This window comes from Ascidiella aspersa, chromosome 1, assembly GCF_963924565.1.
Source record: "Ascidiella aspersa chromosome 1, kaAscAspe10.2, whole genome shotgun sequence".
Classification (NCBI taxonomy): domain Eukaryota; kingdom Metazoa; phylum Chordata; class Ascidiacea; order Phlebobranchia; family Ascidiidae; genus Ascidiella; species Ascidiella aspersa.
Genome location: NC_139447.1, coordinates 23059190 through 23082469, shown reverse-complemented (window position 1 = coordinate 23082469; position 23280 = coordinate 23059190). Strand labels below are relative to the sequence as shown.

The 23280-nt window shown below is 33.5% G+C and overlaps 2 protein-coding genes across 2 annotated transcripts; one reads left to right on the top strand and one right to left on the bottom strand.

The window, feature by feature from the left end:
- Positions 1 to 729: 729 nt before the first annotated feature.
- On the top strand, positions 730 to 1768 carry LOC146168334 (uncharacterized). The gene is made up of 2 exons (XM_083390949.1): positions 730 to 1177; positions 1394 to 1768. The coding sequence occupies exons 1-2, from the start codon at positions 898 to 900 to the stop codon at positions 1756 to 1758; spliced, it is 645 nt and encodes a 214-aa protein (XP_083247075.1). The 5' UTR covers positions 730 to 897; the 3' UTR covers positions 1759 to 1768.
- Positions 1769 to 4349: 2581 nt separating this feature from the next.
- On the bottom strand, positions 4350 to 23099 carry LOC146168333 (ubiquitin-associated and SH3 domain-containing protein B-like). The gene is made up of 17 exons (XM_083388998.1): positions 22929 to 23099; positions 21329 to 21382; positions 21082 to 21158; positions 20798 to 20907; positions 19636 to 19840; positions 17769 to 17941; positions 16937 to 17043; positions 16549 to 16662; positions 13102 to 13222; positions 11848 to 11985; positions 11307 to 11445; positions 11031 to 11140; positions 9084 to 9189; positions 8810 to 8881; positions 6924 to 7094; positions 6628 to 6734; positions 4350 to 5902 (listed from the first exon to the last, which is right to left on the bottom strand). The coding sequence occupies exons 1-17, from the start codon at positions 23036 to 23038 to the stop codon at positions 5771 to 5773; spliced, it is 2046 nt and encodes a 681-aa protein (XP_083245124.1). The 5' UTR covers positions 23039 to 23099; the 3' UTR covers positions 4350 to 5770.
- Positions 23100 to 23280: the final 181 nt, after the last annotated feature.

The window sequence follows — 23280 nt, the reverse complement described above, 5'->3', positions numbered from 1 at the left end:
TCCGTGACAGTTACTGCTCACTCCTCCAGAAGGTCGACGTTTTGACAAAAATCTTTATATTCTTGCTGCCGAACTTCATAACATTTCTCCAGCTGCATATAAAAGGATACGAAAGTCCGGTTCAATTGTTTTACCGAGGGTGGAACTCTTAAAAAAACTACTCTTCTGTAGTCAAAGCTTCAACCTCAGCAGTGTCTCGTCAACATTCTTTTTTATGAAGTGAAGCTCACAGAAACACTTACGTAGCCTACTCAGGTAGTCGTGTTGTTGGTTATGCGCAAAATGGTTCTGGTGATACCAAAGTTCTTGCAACACATGCTTTGGTGATTGAAGTTGTCTGCCATTTTTGTGCCCATAGATATATACAACGCATTTACCCTGTTGCAAAACTTAATCCAGATCAACTCAAGAAAATTCTACTGGGGACTCTAGTAGCGGTAAACAATGCTGGTGGTAGTATAATTTCTAGTGTAGGTGATAATTGCAATACAAATGTTGCAGTTTATGGTTAATCACATGGCCCTGGTAAAGCCTTTATTGACGCTATAAATTCTTATGCTTTCCATGTTTTTGACTACGTTCATTCTTTTAAAAATATAAGAAATAACTGGATAACGGTGCATGATAATAAACTTTCTTTCACAAAAGGTGGAAACACATATATTGCAAGATGGAAGGACATAAAGCACTGTTCCAGGAAGACCGGAAAACAGCATCCGTCTTACCAAGATCACATACATAGCTGTGTACTCAAAATCTTTGCAGAGACAAAGCGTGCCTTTTGTATGCCAGATCTTCAATGACAAGACAGTTGATGCTCTTTCAACACTAAAGGATAAACTTGGCATTAACGAGGGCACCATCATTTTTGTCCAACTCATCACTGATTGGTTTCACATGATGAATGTGAAAGATCGATATTCCGGTATTAACATGCGTGACGAGTGTCGTCAACCATGGACCAAGAACTGCATTATATCCTCTTGTGCATGGTCAGGTGGTCGAGGTCGGACGCAGAAGCTTACCAATCAAACTGCAGAAGCATTTGTAATGTCTACAAGAGCCAACATCGTGGCGGCAAAGTTGCTACTGACTCAGCACAACTTCATCTACTCTACCTGGTGTGCTGATGGGGCCTTTAAAAAGTTCTTTGAGCAAGCCAGACAACGCAGTGGAGGTAACTTCTATATTGACATTATTTATAGATATCAAGGCAGCTGCAAAAAACAAAAACATGCACTTTTAAAATATGAGTCAACTCCGTGCGAGTCTCATGATGTTCCTTGCACCTCTAACATTTGCATTGATGATAATCAATTTGACATCACCATTGCTGACACTGAAGACCTAGTGCAATCTAATGACAGTGTCAAACATAAATGTATTTTTCTAGTTGGATATTTGGAACACAAATATCGAGCTAATATCTTGCGTATCGAAACTGAAAATGATGACGACCATCGGATTAATTCGGAGTTTCTCACAAATTTAAATAGAGGTGGACTAACTGTACCTCTACTCTCAACAGTACATTTTGTAAACTCAGCCAATAAACTGTTTGGTAAGTGCAACTTGCATTGCTGCCGAGCTCATCTCAGCCATGCTTTGCGTCGTATCGATAGTCCAATGGTTGTAATTCAAGGAGCATGTCTTACTTTATCAAACATTCTTTTGAAAGCATTTGTGCTTTTAGCAGTGACAAAAGAAAGACAACTCGGCTGTTTGAGAAGAAAAGAAAAACTCTCTACTAAAAACTGAACAATCTTTAGTATGCCAACAAGTAGTTTGATTACTTATTTCTACAAATTTCATTGTGATGAGTCCCTTGAAATAACATTGCTCTAGCAATTTTTACCTAAAAACGTTAAATATATATTGTAGAAAAGTTAACTTTCAATTATCTTATTTCAAGGTTCGTTTTAGACATGTTTCTGTTGAACTATCCAGGCTAAACTGTCCATGTATAGATTTTAATTCAGTCACAGGGAACATACTGTGTGTTTTAGTGGTTTAAGTGAGAAAATATGCAATATTTTGAGTCATTTTGCGCTATTTGTATGTGATTTAACTTTTAAATGGCCTTCAGATGACCTTGTAGAAGGTTAAAAGTATGAAAAGTAATTCCTCACCCTTCAAACCACCCCAAGAGACACCAGAATGAAGGTTCTACTATGTATTTGACACAAATTATGGTGGGACCCAAGTTCCAGATACCGAGCACAGAGGATACCAGTCCTTCTATTTAAGGTGTCTATGTTTCAAACAGATAATGACGCCATATCGTTATTAGCGGAATGACAAGTCGTAGGCTAATGGCAACATCTATGTTGTTAAATACACAACGATGGGTAAGAATGGCTGCTGCAGGAATGCAACTCAGTTGCAAACATACTCAGTTATATTTTTACCTGATATATGTAACCTATAGCCTACGATACCTACGCCTTTATAGCATCAGCATGCATCGAAAATTAAGGTAACTCCAGGGTTTTTTACTGAAAATGTGCAATTATTATTTTAGGAGACTTACATTTAATTATGCCGTAACGAGGTGTGTTGAAATGTTAATTTCCGCTTCGATAATTGTGTAAGTAGTAATACTTATAGGTTAGTTAGGCTATCGATGCGCATGCTTTTATAATTTTTGTTCCTCTACAACTGCTTATTAACCTACATATATACCAAATGCTGTGGTTATTTAGCCTACCTTGTCTCTCCAACAATCAACTTGGTAATAGTACCGGTATCAAACCAAAAGCGAGGTATAAATTCTTAGGGTGCATAAACTAGGGTTGGATCCAGGATATTTAATTCGGGATAAAAAATGTGTTCATTGGTTTTAATAGGTAAAACATTTACCTATGAAGGAGCCTTGACGCATTGGGTAAAAAGTTCGCAATACATTGCGTTTATTTGATTTAAAACTTTGACAGGTGTTACTTAACATATATAGCTAAGGTACGAGACTTAAAAGCACATTACCATTAGAAAACTAATAACATTAAAATATCTCACGACTCGATTGTAATAAAGGCGATTGTCAAGGTAGGTATGATATTGTTGTTTTGTGAAAATGTGTCACTAAGTTTTTTCAGTGTGCCACCACAAATTATAAACTAAAGCTAAGTACTACTGAATTCGACTAAAAAAGACTTAAATTTTTTTTAGGTAGTTGAAGTTAGCTAAATACATAGTTTGGGGGTCAGGACATGGTCTAAATCAGGGTGGTCCAAACCCAGGCCCGTGGCCCGCGACATCATTGTTCATGGCCCGCGAAGCACTGTTGAATTATTGTAATGCGTATAGTTGAGGGTTTAATCAAAGAAATATCCAACGATCAGCAAGCATACTGCAATTGTTTGGTTATGATTACATTTTTTTCCGGTTACACTATTAAATAAACCAGATTAGCCTATATACTATCGCTTATCAAGTTCGAATCCATGGGGTGACAAAGAACGCCTAATTTTTGTGATTTATTAGACCGGTTTGAAAGTCCACTATACGTACTTTATGGGACTTTTTAAAATGGATGTTTTGCGAACTTACAAGTTATATTTGCTTTTTATTTTCCGTCTTTAATATGAGTATAACATAAAAATACAGCCCAATATAAATTACTATTTCTGCCCCTTCAATGTAAATGAACGATAAAATATGCCGCTTTCGGGAAGTATTGTTTTACAGCACTGGTTCTCAACCGGGGTGCCCTGGCACTCTGTAGGGTGCCAAAAGATATTTTAAATTCTTTTGCTCTATTAGTAAGCTACTTAAAACAAGTGCGTCGCCAGCCAAAAAAGGTTGTCAAACACTGTTTTACAGGTTTTCACTATGACTAAAGGCTGACGCTCTCCGTGATGCAATTTTAGCCAAATTTATCTAGTTAACAAAATCTACGCTTATAAATGCAGTAAGCTTCTTCTAAATTGAAATTTTGTCAAATACGCAATTTTTTTCGCGCTTCGCGCGCACCTTTTTGCCAGTCTCGTTATCATTCGTTCCATTTGCGCACAAGTTCAACGATAGTAGCAAGTTTGTGGACCTTGTATGTCCTTCGACGTTACTTTTTGACGATGCTTTGCGGCGTCATCGTTGAACTCATCATACCCCGACCAAACGAAAATGTAGCCTGCTTTATGTGGCCCGCCAAGAGTATGCACAAAATATTGTGGCCTTCGATGCTGTCAACCTTGGACCACCCTGGTCTAAATGCTAATTTTACAAGATTTTGCGAAAACAACAAAAAAAACGGTGATAAGCTCATTTAAACGTTAAACATTTTGGCTTTTTTGGGGTGATAAAATATGGTAGGCCTGTATTTCAGTTACTCTTACATTGAAAGACACATACACAATTATTATGCTTATATTACGAGAGAATACATCAAAACAAGTGCATAATAAAGTAAACACACGAATCGAATTATAATTAAGTGTACGTTGATAAGGAGCCCATAAAAGTGGGCCAACATATCAAAGGTTAACAACCACTGGCCTGTAATCAACTTTTGAAAAAAATAGCGATACATGTATAAAGAAGAAACAGGATAAGTAAAGAAACGGGATAAGAACATTTGTTTTAAACACATTCATATTGACCTAACTTAAACAATAGGCCCTAATAAGGTTTCAAATTTTTAACAAAAATAAAAGTATCAGATAACATTGAAAAGGCGTTGTCGTGAAAAGCAATAAAATCTCAACGGCAGTTTGCATAGTGGTACAAGGCATTCGAATGACTCTTACGATAATTACGGCCTCAAATTTTGATTTTTTTTTTCAACTACGCAACCTGCCGCATAGCAGATTGGACAGTTAATTTAGGATACTTAAACACAACAATAGGCGTGCCTTCTCCCCCAATAGCGTTCTGATTTAATGCAAACAGAAGAATGCTGATCAGTGATCAGTGATCACCAAAGCAGTTGAACCTCTTGGATTTTGTAAGTAGGTACAATTAAACAGGGAGATACGACAACATTGTCACATTACACATCGTTTAAACTAGACAACATTAACACATAACTTTCACACAGTAGTTGTGCTCGTTATTAAATACATGATTGACAGGGTATTATACTGGGGTAAAAGTATGGTGTATACAATTCGATTTGCACCCAATCCAAGTGGTACGGCCAACTTTTTTGCATGCCAAACAACACTGCGCATTACATGTTTAACAAACAACGACACCACCCAATATAACAAAAGGTAGCTGCTAATTTTATTGTTGCTAAAGTCAATGATCGTTTTGCAATATGGATATAACCATTTTTTTTTGTAGAAAGAAAGCTTTAATAAAACATCAAAAAAAAAAACAATGTAACGTTTTGATTTCGAAATTCTGCAAAAAAACAACTAATTTAAAACATAGTAAAGAAAAATGCTTTGGCGTTACACGGCTTCACAACTCTTGCCAACAAATAGATAATTTAACTTTTCCGCTTACAACATAAATATTCAGGTCTAAAATTATTAAATGCTATATAGTAGTAAGCTAACAGTGAGGTATACAAACTACAGAGCAAACATTGTCTTGTAATGTTGTGTATGCGAGTGTTCTAACCGTGTGTATGTTTTAGAGTAGATCCTTGGATAGGTAGTCATTATTCGTAAAATATTGCCAATGACTTTAACTATGTTAAACAATAAAACGTTTTATTGATAACGTGCATGTGTTATTGTAAATTACTAAACAACAACTAGATACTCATAAGCATAACACCAGTTATTAGTAAACTATTGCACGGAACTAAGCAAGGTTGAACCGTTCAGCCTTGTAAAATTTTCCAGTCAAACTGGGGGTTGGGGGCATGTATTAGTGAGGGGTATGGTGGTTCTATCAACTGCCATACTCCCAAATCAGGAGATTCCTCAAGTACGATTGATCCACAGTACGGAACCTAAATAATAGAAAGCAATATTAGTCATAATAAAACCATGAAATAATTTAACTTTCTAAGGTTTAGATTGAATTAAAAATTGCTCTTGCCAATCGGGTTAGTGCCTACTAATCAACATTCGCCAGGGCGAAATTCACTGACCAAGAAATACCAACACGCAAAATTTGGGCTTTAATCGTCCGGAAACCATTATTTGTCGTAGATCAACCAAATGGTTCCGGTAGGTCTTATAACAACAACTAACTTTTCCAAAATGGCACATGTCAGTCGGACTCGTGGGTGTAAATGAAATCTCAACCTTGAATTCTTGCAAAGTGTTTTTTTTTATCAGTATTATAACTGCTTTTTATTTAAGTGTAGTGATTTACAACTGTGGCAAAAGTAACATAAACTGAAAATTTCACAGCATACAAAACAAACCAAGCAATAGGGTAAAGTACGCATCGTTTAGATTTTGACATTTCTTCACACGACATTAGTCGGACCTGCTGTATTAAATATATCTTATGTTGGCCCAACCCTAATTGACGCAAAGAGCCTTCTGTGGTTCGTGTTGGAATGTCACAAACCTCATATGTTGTAGTGGCTTTATCTTTTACTTTTTATTTTTGCACATAGAGGAAAATCTGCATATATGCCCATTCGACGCAAACAAAATAGAAAAAAGCTTTGAAACCACAGTTATGGGGAGATTCAAAATCGGCAAAGTTTATTGCTCTTCCAACCTTAGTAACAATGCTAACAAATTCTGGCATTGCTCTTGAACTTAATCCTTGTATTTGTCGTGAAATGCTATCCAAAGAACCAGCATGTCCCACAATCATGATGTCACCTTAAAAACAATATTGAGTATTAACGTCCACCTTTTCAAAGGTGTTTTTCTTTATAGCAAATCCATAACACACCTTTCTATAAACTAAAGATTATATTTATAGATTTGACAAATAAACTGCACGTAACATTTAACAAAAATTAAAGCTGACAGGGGAAAATATCAGCAGACATTACAAAAAATGCACACCTTGCGTTTCTTTAATAATGCTTGTTAGAAACTTGTGACCGCGTTTGAAGTAGTCAGTGCACCTTTCACTTAGAGGCATATCGTCTGGTTTGAACTTTGACCGGTAAGACTTGTCAACATTTATTCCAAACGAATCCAATGCATCGGGATTAAGAAATTTTGGAAAACCACCTGCAAATACAATGTGCAATGCTACATGATTAAGTAACATTTTTCTTACGGACGGCCGCGGTGAACTTTATCTAGAATTAAATGATTAAATATTCACTTTGCTGGTTTACTTTAACTACACACCCGAGTCTTTGTTAAATCTGTATATCTGTGTTTCATAAGATGTTGATTTGCATTGCAATAAGCTTTACTATAAAAAATGTCTATCCTAGCTTTAGCCTAAACCAGGGGTTTTCAACCTTTTTTTGCTCATGGCCCACTAAATTAGTAAAAAAAGGCGGTGGCCCATTTAACGTTTAATGAAAAATATAAAGTTTCAACAACACAATAAATTAATAAAGCTTGTAACTTATTTCAAATGTGTTACGTCGCCCCATACTTAATGGCGTGGATTGGGACCGCCCAGGCGAGTAGTTCAATATATAAAGCGGGGCAGTAAATATCATGAGCAGCCAATATAAAAAGAAGTAGTTTATAATAAAATGCGGCAAAGGCGCCGGAAATTTTACGCATTACATTCCTTTATCTTCTGATTTTGTGGTTTTACAGACTTTCTGAAAATTTCTGAAACCAGTTAGAGTCCTAAAAATTGTACTTTCTTGCAACAGCTGACGGAAAACAGAGGGCTTTTGATAGCATTTGGAAAATGAAACCAGACATTGGTCTTTTGATAGCATTTGAAAAATGAAACCAGACATTGGTGTTTTATATTTTGCAACTTCAGATATTTTTCGAAACAACTCCCAAGACTAATTATAAAATGCCAATAATATTTTTACAATGATATTTTTGGGGTTTTGAGCGCATGGTTAATCTCCCTTTCCACGTTGGGTGTAAAATTTGAAAACAATTGTTCTATTTTTATACTCCTGTTAGTTCCTGGTGGTTAAGTCATTCAATTTATGACAATAGAAGGTAACATAGGTTTCAAAAAAGTTTAAATTATTATTAAAGTTCATAAATTTTTACCTGAAATATTGCATAAGGTCAAAATACTTACAATAAGACTGATTGAAAAGTACCCTGAAACACAAGTAGGCCTAACACAACTACGGGAACGTCGCGACGCACCGGTTGCGCAGCACTATAAACGTAGCAAAGAATAATACGAAAGCAAGGTGTTTGCCATTGTTAAAAGAAATGATGTTACAAATATAACATTAGGTCGAGGTTTTTTGTTATTTATCTGTCGGACTCTTATGTGTTCATAATGACACGCTTTTTGACATCACTGTATGCAAAGCTCTGTGGCCCACTGAAAACAGCGTCATGGCCCACTACTGGGCCATGGCCCATAGGTTGAGAGCCTCTGGCCTAAACCCTAGAAAATAAAAATAAAAACGATGTGTTTATTTCTTTGAACTTAACTCTCAAATTAAATACAATAAACTTCACTAATTACCCAGTTGCATCTCTTTAAAGTAAAAAGTCGCTTTTGCACTATATCATTTACTAACATAAAACTAAAAAATATAAAATATTAATAGGTTAAATTGTATATAATATCGAGCCCGTTATATAGACTACTAATGTTGCAATAATCTAAGTGAGCTTTATTGATCTAAATTAAGGCACCGAAATGATCTCGAAAAATGAGGTGTTTGTGTCAGTTATTTTAAAAAACAAGTTAAATTCGACAACATTTATTTACTCAAAAGACTTTATATCTTTAAAAGAGGTGTCCTTTTTTCCTTATTTTTACACAGGTGACAAACCTGAACTCCACTTCATCCACTCATACAAACCAAGATCTACCCTGATTGGCTGAAGTTTGTCTTGCTCCATTCCTAAAAAAAATGGTAAAAATAAATAATAATCGTTTTTATGCAGAACAAAAAAAAAACACTGAATAACCAGCTATAACATTACGATTTTATTCTCTATAAGTTCAACATAACATGCATAGTTGTCCAATCCAATCTGCCTGGCTAGAAGTACTGCAAACCATTTATTTATTAACCAATTGTGCTAAGCTGCTGGGTTACAAACCTTTTAAAATAGAATTCGCAGTTTGTAAGCACCTCAAGGAAGGGCTTGAATAAACATGAGTTATGGATACTCCAATCTGTCTCAAGGCTTGTCCTGTCAAATTCGCCTAAAACATATCATTCAATGTTAGAAAGCAGGAATTACATTCTAAAAAAATACATGCAGGTAAACTTAAGTTGCTACTTTTTATATTGCTATGCAACAAAATTAAATATATATATATATGTATTGGTATCTGTTACTTTGTAAGTAAAAAACATAAATGAAGCAGGCCCAAACGTGCGACACGCTTTAGGCCAACAGTTAAAAGAGAACAAGTTACGCTAAACAATACGAGGTAGGATGTTATTTTTTTGTATATCTGGTGCGCTTCAGTGGGCTTCCCTTGGGAGTATGTGTGGATATGCTGAGCCCGTTGCAACGTGCTTAGCCAAACGCAGCGCGCCTTTGACAGTAAACAATATTTACGTTTTAGTGACGGCCATCAACTACAGTTGTAGAGTAACATTAACCTTCGAATTGTTAACAAGTTTATATACATTAACGTAACAGCGCAAAACCTCATGCCTTCTTACAGTTTGTTAACCAGGAAGCAACAATTTTTTTGTCGTTCTAAGACAGGGGTGGAAACTTACAGCCAGCGGACAGGATCCGGCCCGCCAACGAAAATCATCCGACCCTCGACGTCTTTTTCAAGCCGGACACAACATAATGTCCCACATTTTTAACTAATAACAATACGAAAAATGCAAAAATCGCGAATCTTATTTCACTTTAAAGTAGGTTTTACTTTTAAAAGAGTCTTCCAGACCGGACGTATGGTCTACTCTAAGTGGAAATTATTCGGAGCATGGAAATCTTAAAAATGAAAGTTTCTCAAAATTAATGTCGATAATGATTTCGCTGGTGTATTCCGTATTTTATGATAAACATATAAGAACAAGAGCATAATAAATAGGCATCTTTTATTTTTTGTGTGCCCAATGCGTATCCTTGTAAATTAAAAGGTTTGCCAATTTAAACGCAATTTTTTTTCGCGCTTTGCGCGTTGCTTTTTTTAGGACGAGTTAAAAAAGCCACACGACACTTTTTACGGCCCGCCGAGAACTTGTTGAGTTTATTTTGGTCCCAACTAGGAAAAGGTTGCCGAACCCTGATCTAAGACATATTGTCTTCAAAATACCGCGGATGTTTTGACAAAAAGTTTGCCGTGATGCTTGATTTAATATTGGACGGGGCACTATAACGTCACCCCTGTTTATAAATAGTGTGACTCAAATTGCAGATCGTTTCCTGCGCTCTGAGCTTTTCAGTGTAGTCGCCAAGGAATATTACTTCCAAACAGGTCACTGATTTAAGTTGGAGCCATTAGCTTTATCGCTAATTTATTCAACCCACCGAAAACGATTTAATACCTGGAGTTTGTTTTTGTATTCAATAAGACTCAAGTAAATAATGGCCGTTTCCACACGAGTCGTATCATTTATAAGTTGGGTTTAACATAACTTCCTTAGAAACTTTAAAACAAATAAATTTTGCATGAACGATATTTTGTATGTTAATCTTCATAAAGTATAATTAATATTATGGCAAAGTGTTTATTCGAATCATGTCACTTTCAAATACAATCAGTGGCGAATTACATAAGCATTACCATTTCCATTTTCACAATGAAGGCTACATGTTCCTAAAAATCGCATAACAGAAAAATGTATTGACCGCCGCGTGAAATACTTTTAAGACATACACAATTTCCATGCATGTTAAACAATTTTTTCAAATAATGTTCAAGGCGACATAGTATTAAAACTGGTGAATACCTTATTTATACTAGGCAACCGTGGGTATTTCGTCTAGTACCCAAAAAATTAAATTTTAAACTGCAAAAATCAAATGATCTTGAATACAGGAACGATAATTATTTTTAAGTTATACACAATAAAAAACCTGAAAAATTCCCATTTCGGTTATTGGACTGTCATGAACAAAATCTTTGGGACCTCCTACCCGCTTTGGCAATCGCTTTGGCATATTTAAATTCTTTCGATGGTAGTTGCCTGAACAAGAATTAATATTTAAAATGTCTCAAGCTACTATAAAAAATTAAATACTAATTTAACATATTTTTACTGGTTATTATCTTCAAAATAAAAAAACTTATATTTGTCATGTTGAAAACATTTTTTCCAAAAAAGGTTATTAACATACAGTATAAAACCATACCTTCAGAATCAAACGACAATTGAATCCATTGCTTTCCGAAGGTCACATCAACTCTTTCACAGTGTCGAAAAATGTAAATGCGGCGAAATGAGTTATGCACTTTTTTAAGTATTGGAGTTTGCCCTTTTGGTTTTTGAACCTATATTAATTTTTTTTTTAAATAAACATCTTTTTCATTGTCGACAACATTTAATTTTATTCACAATCCAATGAAATGTTTTCTATTTAATATAGATTTAATTGTAAGAAATCATTTCTGCTTTTAAAATTCAGATACTAAAAAAATAGTTTCTTTATTGGTTAATAATAACACAGGCTATATAGAACAATCAATTAGGAAACAGCAAACTGCTAACCAAACAAACACAAAGAGTCACTTCACAATACCAGGAAGTAACAGTTAAGCGTAAGGTCATACAGACTGAAGGTGGCATAACTTAACTTAAAGACATAAATGACTGGACATACATTGAAGCACATCTGACCTGACTTATTTAAACAATTAAGACGGATTACCATGACATTCAACACTCAAACTTACTGTTGTATACACGTCATCCTTAGGGGGCCTTGGTGGTGGATCAGAATTTAAAGTAGTATCTATTGCACTGTTTTGGTTTACATTTACTTCTGTTGTTGATGATTGACCAACCTCATGCAGTGTGGTGCTAATCAAATCCTGGAATTTTTTTGTTTTAAAACAATTTAGTTTTAATGCTCAAACAAATTGATTTTATCACATATTAATTACTCCTGGCAACATGGTCAAAAAAGCAAATACTTGAACAATATGTTAACATTGAACTTTAGTGATTTATTGGCCAATCTATTCTACACCCTTACAAAAATTCTAGTATTACACAACTAATCTAAATAAGTTAAAGTATTTTAAATATGCAATTGTAGTGTAAAAAATTCACAAAGGTCAACAAACAAAAAAAATATCAACAAAAGGTTTTTCATTTGTGATTGGAGGTTACTTGCTGTTCAGATATACATAATGTTATGATCAATACAACTGACAATGTTGGATTTTAACTTCAGAAAATAAAATATTTTTCTGTTAAAGTATTATATAATGTGGAATAGTTATCATCAAAGTAGATTGTAGTCATTAATGAAGAGCTCTAAGCCCAATAAGTTCTGGCAGATTAAGGTATATATATGTTAATAAATTAAAAAAATAAATAAAAGAGCAAATTATTTAAAAAATAGCCAATATAATCCATTAGAAACAAATGTAAACTATGATGATATATGTCTTTAAAAAATTAAAAATAAGTAAAAGCTATTACATGAGTGGACACCTAAAATAAGGTTGTGTCACACAGTTGTGACCGAGTACTGATAAAAGTTGCCAAAATTTTGCACATGGGCCCAAAAGATGAGTGCATAAACTGACTAAATTTTAGTGATTATAGCAAAGTATTAAGTCGGCTAATTTCAGAAACAACACATCACATTGCAATTAGGTCCAATGGTAAAGTGCCACAATCATTTTTTAGACCATCTGCACATATAAAACCTAAATGTTTACAAATTTTTATTTTAATTCACATTCTACTCCAAGTGTTATAACATAAAAAAATTAATACGAAATAAGATATATATATTATTTATTTTTGGCACTTATAGAGTTCTTTTATTTCATCATCTTTATATAAAAATACCACCAAATAAGCAAAATCAAAAAAAGCACATTTCCATAAGTATAAATAAAGCCTTTAAGCGCGAAAGAAAATTCAGATAAGCCTTCAAACCAAAAATTTAAACAAATAAGTTCATAGAGACATACATTTTGTAGCAAAACTTGTGTAGAAGAGTATCCAGATGTATGGAACTCATCTGCTCCTCGCGAATATTTTCGAGTTAGCTTTGGCTGCCCATTTGTTGATTTACCCGAAATTACAAAACTTCTGCAAAAGAATAATATATATGTTAGTTATACAGTCTATATACACCTTTTTAAACCAAATTTTATGAAGTTGCTAGTTCTCTTGTTATCTATAAAAAAAACTGTTAAAAAACAGATGGAAGCAGTAAAAAAAATGAAATTAAGTGTATACCTTACCCCCTTTAAAAAATTAAGTAAAAATGTTGATGTTTAAAAAAGCAGTATAAATCATAATTATAAGGGTCAGTCACAATCATTTTTTTCTAATGGGCCATTTCCTAAAAAAATTTTTAATTCGTCTCCAACAAAAATTATATTTTATAAGCTGCAGAATTTCGTGTACATTATAAGCTACATAGTTTCATGTGCAAAACCCTTGTATTAAAATAATTTAAAAAAAGGCTTGTATATCAGGGTATCCAACTAGAGAGACCCATTATATATATCAACATACTGCATTTTTTTATTTTCATATGAGTGGTATCTATATCTGTGTATACCTATAAAATAAACTTCTAAAAAAATTGGGTTTTAATTTTGGTCTTTACCTACTGCCCCCTAAGCCCTGAGCATACTCCCAACATTTGCTTTAACCTTGTCGACTATGTCGGACGAAGAATCAGCCAGAAAACCGAAGAAATTGGTTCCAAAAAGACATATCAAAAAACACTTATTTTTTAAAGATCCATTTCACTAAAAAAATGGTTGTTGTTTTCACACATATTGAATCTAATATATTTTTAAGCACGAATAGGAACTACAGTGTTCGCAAAAACCCTTTGCAAACATGTGCATATTGTAACAATAGAATAATCTCTCAAATTTTGAAAACTTTAAACAACTCCCATTTGAAGCAGGTGTGTAAACTGTAATGCATAAGTAGAATAATCTCTCAAATTTTGAAAACTTTAAACAACTGCCATTTGAAGCAGGTGTGTAAACTGTAATGCATAAGTATATGAAAAGCCTAAAAAACATGAAACATAATGCAAATACCAGGTTGTTTCCAAAACTTGATATTTTGGCTATATAGTAAGTATAATCCAACAAAATAAAGTCTTCAGCAAATCAGTCCGTTTTTATAAAACGTTATTGTGTGTTTGTTCTACTTTACTACAAACATAACTGTTATGCAGCCAAATATTGTTCTGCAAAAAATATAAATTTACTACTGCCAGCAATACCAACCAATACTTGACAAATACAGTGTTCGCAACTCATAGGCCATTTTGTCCAAGGTCAGTATGTTTTATGAGGGAAAGTTACTTTTGCAAGGAAAATAGCAAACCTAAGGAAAAAGAAAATAGCGAACTCTCGATCAATAATGCAAGCAAGCAGGCTAGAAAAACAACTAGCCTGCAGTGAGGTTTGAATTCACGACCTTATACCGGGTCCGCTGACCTACAACTGAACTACACAGGCTCAGAGAGGAGTGAGTTGACAAAAAATCGGGAATGCTTGCTACATTCTGTAAGTACAAGGAACCTTATTTGAAGGGGATCTATAGTAACCATTTCATCTTTTAATGAAGATACACAGTTACATACACATTGGTGTTAACAACTGTGACCTAGCCACCCTGAAGCTTTTTTCACCAACGATTATGGCGTATGTATTAATAGTACACCAAAATCCGATGATATGGTACTGCAGATATTTTGATATCACCAAATATGAAATAAAAAAATCACCCAAAAATGGCCTGCCCGAATGATGTCTATTGTCCCAACTGCTCACAAATGTTCTTGCGCAACCACAAAAATGCTCACTGATATCCAGGGTTGCCATCTGCCACGAGCAAAATTTAAGCATGCTTCTATATCAGTGGAACCCCTTTTTTGGCTCGCGGCACACTTAACAAATCTTTACAATTTCGCAGCACACTTTTAACAAAACAACAATAGAGTAATTTTACAATCACCCTTATAACACACAATAAACCATCTGTAAATGTCTCAAACTGGTAAATGTCTCAAATTATTTATTTGTAATGAATAGTGCGTATTTAAGTCTAAAATGCTTACGTGTATGCCAATCTGTATTACAAATAATCACTTTTCAATATTAAAAAAATGTTTCGCCGCACACTTGACAATTTCTCGAGGCACACTAATGTGACGTGGCACACAGTTTGGGAATCACTTTTCTATATAATGATCAGGGGTGAATCCAGGATTTTTGTTTGGGAGGGGCCATGCTAATTTTCAGAAATAATGCAAGTTACGTCATACGGTGACATAATAAATAATAATAACAAATAATAATAAACACACCGGTGGCTCTAAAAATTGTTTTAATGCAGCTCAAATTCAGTCTAATCACACACAAAGTGCATAAAAATTGCATAAAACTTTTTATTTAAGAGAAGACTTGACTCCTTGTTCATAGAAACATATAATAGTTGCATATTTCTCAAAATAACAGAATTTATTGACCAATTTAACAAAAATTGTGTCTTGTACAGTTTAAGTCACATGACGCAACCTGCCATAGTACTCATAGTGTCTGGGAGTGAATTGATTCCTTAAAACAGATAAAAAACATATGGAAAGTGCGAAAAAAGCAAAGCTCGAAAAATGTTATTCACTTGCTTGGTAAACGTTGACAAAAATATAGTTTTGTTGGGAGTGGTGGCATGGCCTGGTTCACCCCTTAGTTATACCATAGTACTTTACCACCCATAATCCTTTAATGCAAGACTTAACACAATTCTTGTACAATTAATAATATCTTTTATTAGCCTATTTATGCTTAAGTTTAAGATAAGGGGTTTCTCTGAAGAAAGCTGACTTATGAAAAAAGTAATATGTTAGCTAAATTTTTATTTTGACATTGGATGTATAGTTCACACGAAAAACTTTAATTCTCTAAATGATATTTAGTCGGTAAAAACAACTACATTTCTAAATCTACAATCATGTTGGAAAACCATGTTGAGTCATAGGGGGCACTAGTTAAAAACATTGGGAAACACTATTGTATAGACTACATCCACTTTCAAAAACTTCAAGTTCCTTTCTGACAGAAAACAAACCTAAAGTTAGATAAGCTTTGTGTTGGTTATGGTATTTTAAAAAGATCTAATAGATCCGGGCTTTTTACTGATTTGCAGTGCGCCATGAAAGAGTATATTTAATTAATTTATTTAACTTTGGAGGGGGGTAATAAAAATGTAACAAATTACAGAGTCATCTTCTGCGCAAGCAGGCAAAAAGACCAGGGAACTTTTTTGTGATAACTTTAAATTAAGTATTTAACTGCTTTATCATATTAAAACCTGCAGAATAGTAAATTATATAGACAAAGTCTTAATTCTGCAAAGTATCTGCTCTGTTGCTACATACATACTTGTGCATTGTCCAAGTGTCTGTATCTGTTGACTTTTCTGTGTGCGAAGCTGGAAAAAATCCACTACATCCAGTCATCCACGATGTGCCATAAAACCATCCCTCAAAGCCTGATCTAAATGCACAATGTTATAAAACAAAGCAAGGCCTTGGAATAAAAAAATAAATATATTTAAAATATCATACATTAGTGGGCTAAAAAATTTTGCAGATGTGATATAGGAGAACTATGAAATAAATTACTTTAAATACCGTGCTTTAAAAAAAACATTGAGATTAGAGCAATAGTAGGCAAACAAACTTTGTCCATACAGTAAAGTTATTTAGAATATTTGTCATATACAGGATTAAATGTAAAAAAATAAAAATTCAACAAAAAACGAGCCTACTTTGATAAGTTTGCAACATCTTCAGGACCAACAAATATACAATCTCCATTGATTAGTTGAAGATGAGTTTCTGATTCTGGAGCATAGGGGTATAGCACACGGAGGGTCTATAAAAGTAACCGTGTAGTCTATTTTGTACAAGCAACAGAGGACAATAAATTAAAAACCTGTGTCTTTACCTGTTTGTTTAAAGTGTTTAAACAAGCTAAAAACCTAAAAACAAATGAGGCGCAATGGAGTAAATTGCTAATATACGCTTGCGACCAGCAACAAATTAAAGTACAAAAATTAAACTAGTACAACACACCTAGCAAAAGTTATATTCATTCCATAGTCTAGTTAAGTAAACACTTAAAAAACGGAAAAACCTTGCTAGAACATGGTATTTAAGAAACAGATTCAATCTTAGGTGCTAACCCTGTGAGTAACAGCTTTAGGGAAAAGTTTTAAGTTGCAGAGGTTACTTAGGATACAATGGCCACATTGCAAACACTGTATAAATTTGAGCAAACATAAAAAAATTGCATAAACTAAATTAAGTAAAAAAGTTTAAAAAATTGTGGCAGGGATGTTATAAAAGTTTTGAACAGGGCCACTATATAGTTCCCGTAATCAAACAAATAAAAATTCACATAAAAAATATTTTGTAGAAATTAAACCGTGGGCTGGAATAAATTGCTTTGCAAGCCGAACCCAACATATTTTGCCCAGATCTATATATTTTGTAAATTAATCATGGTTATCAATAAAAAAAAAAAAAAAATCAATATGAAAATTAATTTTAGGAACATCAATAATAAAACAAACAATTATCTTGTGTTTCTTAACTTACTTCACTTTCCCCAAACTTTGGGTCTCTGGAATAAAGTCTCAGCTCCCATGTTGAGCTAAGTTTTAGATCAATTTTCTTTGCCAAGCTTTCTAGCTGGTCAAACTTAGCAGCAGGAAATTTATAAGCCAAAGTAATGTGCAGTTGCTTGTTACTGTGTGATTCAACTTTAGTATCTAAAAAAAAAATTTTTTTTGCAACAATATACAAATACATTATAATGCAATACAAAATACAAAATACATTATAATGCTCAACAATGTTATTTAACTGGTAAAATAAAAATTTTATTTACACAGATTTGTATATTTTATAAGTTCAGTATAGAATAGTGCTTTAGAATCATATGTCCTATGAGGCACACTAAAAAGGTTTAAAAATTTTGACGTATTAAAAAGTCGATAATAGTATTGGGTAATTGGAATCCTAAAATTTATTTTAAAAGTGATAGTTTTAATATGGACTAACAATTACTTGCCATACCTTTTTTCATTTATTTTGTCAATTAACTGTTTGAGGGCTAGCAGCTACTTGTAATGTCATGGGCTTATCAATAATAATCCTTAAATAAGCTTGTATTGCAGATGTAACAATCCATTAAGTCATGCTAAATTGAGACTTTGTTTTTCAGTTACTATTGCTCATTAAATGTCTAATAACAAAGTTTCATTCAAAAGATAAAGGAACAAAAAATGTATTTTTATATAGTTGTGAGTAAATTCTCTTCCAGAACATTATGAAAGAAAAGTACTGTGCTAACAGAGCTAAAGCCCAAATATAACTTGTTTTTGCACATTTTTGCATAGGGCTGGACCCTTGGCTAATAAAAGATAATTTAATGTCTTTGTTGTACAAATGCCAGATTAAGGATTTTGATTTGAGGGGCACATAAACATTTCCAGATTATCACAAGTTGCGTCATAACGTGATGTCATAATTTAAGTTATGGTATCACCTCAATAAATGGGGAAAAACATTTTACTACAGGCTTCTGTTGCAAATAAAGCCTCCACAGATATTAAAGCACTCCAGCGGAAACAAAGAAACAACCCATTTCCAGCTAGTGGTTAAATATTTCAAAAGTCTTATCTTTGAATCTGCTCATCACAGAACCTTTTTTCTGCAATTTTATGTATTTTATATCTTCAATTATTCCCAGTATGAAGAAAATCAGAAAACATGGGTTCCAGCCCTTTAAATAAAGCATGGAATGACCTTTACTGAAAGGCCAATCAAAAAAACAAGTCAGCAAAGTTCTAATTTTAGTTACACTATTAACAACAGACTACCTTGTGAGGGGTCCGTTTTGCCTAACACTATGTATCGCATGAAATCCTAATTTCTTTAAAATCTCTAAAACCTGAAAAATCCAACTGTTTTGGATTAATAAACAGGCCCTTATCTACAAATTATTTAACAAAAAAGTAACTTCACGTTTACTTGAACTTTGAGAGCCAACACATAATTTTACTGTAATATCCTTTTATCAACTTTGTGCAAAATCAAATCTGACATATATATTTTGGGAAACAAACATTTCTTCGACGATAATCAATTTTCAGCAAACAAACATTGATGCTGGAAATTTTTGTTAACAAGAAATGTGAAGGTCCGCTTTTTCCCCAGGGTATGTTTTGCCCCACTTTCCCCTAAACTCAACAGAAACCTGGGAAAGTGAAAAAATCTTGAAACATTGCACTACACTTAGCAAGGTCTTGTGGCACACCAGGTATGAATGCTTGTTAGAATACAGAAATGTCATAATGAACCTTAAATTTAGGTTTTGTTAAGCTCTTTTACTGATAAAATCACAACAAAGCAACCACCAAGAATATTGTCACAAATCATTTTCAAACAAAGCATAACTGACCTGCTGCCTTTTGTGCCTCATCAGCAAAGCAGTCCGAGAGTTTTCTTAGAAAGTTAGCAGCACTCTCTCCCAAGAAAAGGCCAACATAGTTTTGTGTGGAAAAGTATTCCAAGTCAAACTTGGCAGGACAAGCAGTGGTCTGCGCTGCTCGGCCACACGCTGTTTTTATTGCTCGCATCAATTTGGAAACATTATCATCTTTGCACTGGAAATGGATGTTACATAATGTACAAAATATGTATGGAAAACACATCAATTGCCATACCCAAAATACAATCCAACTATTAAATAAACACCATTTTTTTAAGTCTGAAGATTAATGCACAAATCAAGATTTATAACAAACAAAACAACTTAATAAGGGTTGATACTGAATTAAAAGGTACTCCTGTCAGTCTGGGGAGTCTAAAATAATTAGCACCCCCCAGATGGAATAAAAATCTAAAAATGCTGTCTGCAAATGCATAGTTCTTATGACCTCTTTCAATTTCAGGTTGCAGTGAGATAAAAAAGGAACAGGTTTGTAGTGAGATGAAAATGAATTTCATGTTTCACAACTTGCCTGTGTTATAAAATTTCTGTTATTCTACGTAATGAGAATCCTCCACTTGTAAAAAAAAAAATGCATAGTTCTTATGTGACCATCCCTAAGTTGTTATAAATAAATGATTTATTATACCCATGATAAAATAAGGAAAACATAAATAAGATTTTTTTAATTGTTTTGCACGACAAGATCAACAGACAGAATCGGTAAAATATAAATAAATGGTTAAAAGAAAATTAATCTTCAATATATAAGTTTTTCTAGGCAAAAAAAATTTAGTTAGGGTTCTGTCCAAGTATTTATCTTGTTTGTGTAATAATGTTGTTTAAAATGTGGGATGCAACTTTGTAAAGAAATGTTAGCTTTAGCAAAATTACATTTAGTCCACGACTAAACTTTACAATGCTAATCGCTACAGAAGTCCTAGAGTTGGGAAGAACTGCTGAAATATAAAGTATCCCAATTGGCATATACCTATAAATTGACTGAAAAACAAAAAATGTTTCATCCTCAATAGTTTTTTTATTTCATGTGACAACTATGTAATGGATGGACCATTAAAACCCTCTGCATTACGAATTATTACCTGTCTATTTGTATATTTGTGTTGTTTACCTTGAAAAAGGAGCATAAAGTTACATGTGGAAAAGAAATATGAACCCCATTTCTTCCACAGGTCGATAATGACTGCTGCCAAAATTCATCCAACTGAGCACCGAAGGGGCCTACATGTAAAGTTATTAAAAAAATACATTTTATAAAAAATTTGGCAAATTAATCCATTTTGTTTAGTTCAAGTTACTTAATGTGAACCTAATGTTATATAGCATGAGCAGTATGAGCACATAAATGTCATAAGCCCATACTAATAATCATAAACAAAAATAAATAATTTGAACCTGCAGGACAAGCGTACAAGATGAATTCCCTGGGTTTCACTTCATCCAAGGTAGGATCTTTGACGTGGGCAAAGATCCTAGGTAAAAAAATAAATGCAAAAATATATATAACTATGCAGAATCAGTCGCAGAAAGAAAAGCCGTTCAACTGTTTGTACTTAGTTTGAACCATATAAATATATATAGTTATACAACAATAAAAGGTGGTTAAATAACTATAATAACAAGTGCATTAGTGACAACTTACCAATCACATGCAACTTGAACACCAGCATCTCCTGTTGCTGCCAGAGCCTTTAATCTAAACATACCCGGTAGTTCAAGTTTTCGAAAGACCAAGATTAGTTTGTCATTATTATTTAAAACACCTCATTATGATTTTATTTTTGTAAAAGCATAAGAGGTTTGTCGTCAAGTAACTACATACAACACTGTTAGTAACTACACACAACACTGCTTCAGTTATAAATAAAGAGCTAAAAAAAATTGAAAACCATTAGTGAATAAGGTGACAGCCTATATTGAATTGTTGATCTGCTTTACTTTGTATTTATGTGGACAATTTACAGCAATACCTAAGCCTATAAGTAGTTTATACATAGTAATACAGCAAAACTTTATGCGAGATTTTTTTACAAAAGCGAAAAAGTTAATTTGATAGCTTCACAATGAAGCAGAACTTATATATGCTAGAATGGTGGCTCTTAATTGTCCCCACCTTTTTGTTAGATTTTAGATGTCATTTAAGCCAGTGGTCTCCAACCTGTGGGTCGCCTAAAATTTTTGTGGGGTCGCCATACCTAATCATATTCCTACTATTTTAGTACAGTTTTTGTATTTTGTTTTCTTTGCGATGACGTCATACTGATTTACGTAAGTGAATAGATCGTGGAGACAATTTTTTGTTTCTTCTACATAAAATTGTTGTCTTTAAATGCTGCCAAATCAATGTGATGCAATCAAGGTATCCCAATCTGTCTAATTATTTTACTGAAATACTCATTCCGTTTTCAACTACATGGCTTTGTGAAGCTCTGATTTAGCGCAATGAGCATCATATATTAAAAACGAAATATCGTAATCGCTTGGAAGTAACGCATAACATGCGGTTATGCTTGTGCAAAGTGTGGCCGCGTTTGCAAAAACTAGTGGATACTGTACGGGCAACGGGCGCAACCATCACACTGAATGCAATTTACTGTTGAAACAAATTAAACTTTTGTGTTCGTTCGTTTGTTAAATTCAAATTTATATGTTAACGAAAAATTTCTAAAAGCAATCCTTTGGTTCACATGTGTAGAAACAATTCTCTGGAATTGTATATAATTTACGAATATTTGCTAGTGCTACATTATTCTGACACAAAATGGGGTCGCAAAGTTAAGTCTAATATTATTTTATTCAAATTGGGGTCGCTTGTTGAAAAGGTTAAAGACCACTGATTTAAGCCATTAAATCTTATTCCAACGGGTTCAAGTATTTTTTCTAAAAAGTTTGAACATGCAAAATCCAGCAAGTTATCACGCTTACGCTTATTGCAGTGTTAATCAATTAACATAATTAGGACAAGAAACCAAAAAAAATAAGTTCAAGACAGGAAACAGAAAAGCTAATTTTAGAGTTCGGTTGAAATTTGTCTCTTCAATTGGTGTTTTTTGGTAATTTAATTTGCAGTTTAATTGACACTAAGCAGCTCATCACAGGCAAATTAGGTGAGAAAATTCAAAGTTTTTTAAATACAGTTCAATATAAGAATAGGCAAAATTACCAATTGTATGAAATTCAATTTGCACAAAATAAAATATATTTCACAAAAATTATAATGCCAATGTTGTTATTAAGCTTACGCTCTCTGTTTGGGAAATCCCATATTTAGAAGAACTTGCAATGAAGAAGTATTTCGCAGTAACGTGTCGGCTGCATTTTGTTGCAGAAATAAGGCTTGGTCTCCTTCCATGATGACCAACACCACAATTAATAGTATATAATTGCAACAATGGTTATCTGTCCAATGTATTAAATACTCTGCATAAAATCAAATATTGTTAATGCGTTACTAATTTTAGTGAACATTTTTAGTAGTTGTGAAAGTTAATGCCATATGCTATAATTTGTCCTTATTACAGGAGAAAATAACTGACTTATTTAATCTTCTTTCAATGATCAAGTCAATACAATTTATCCATGGTTTATTAAGTG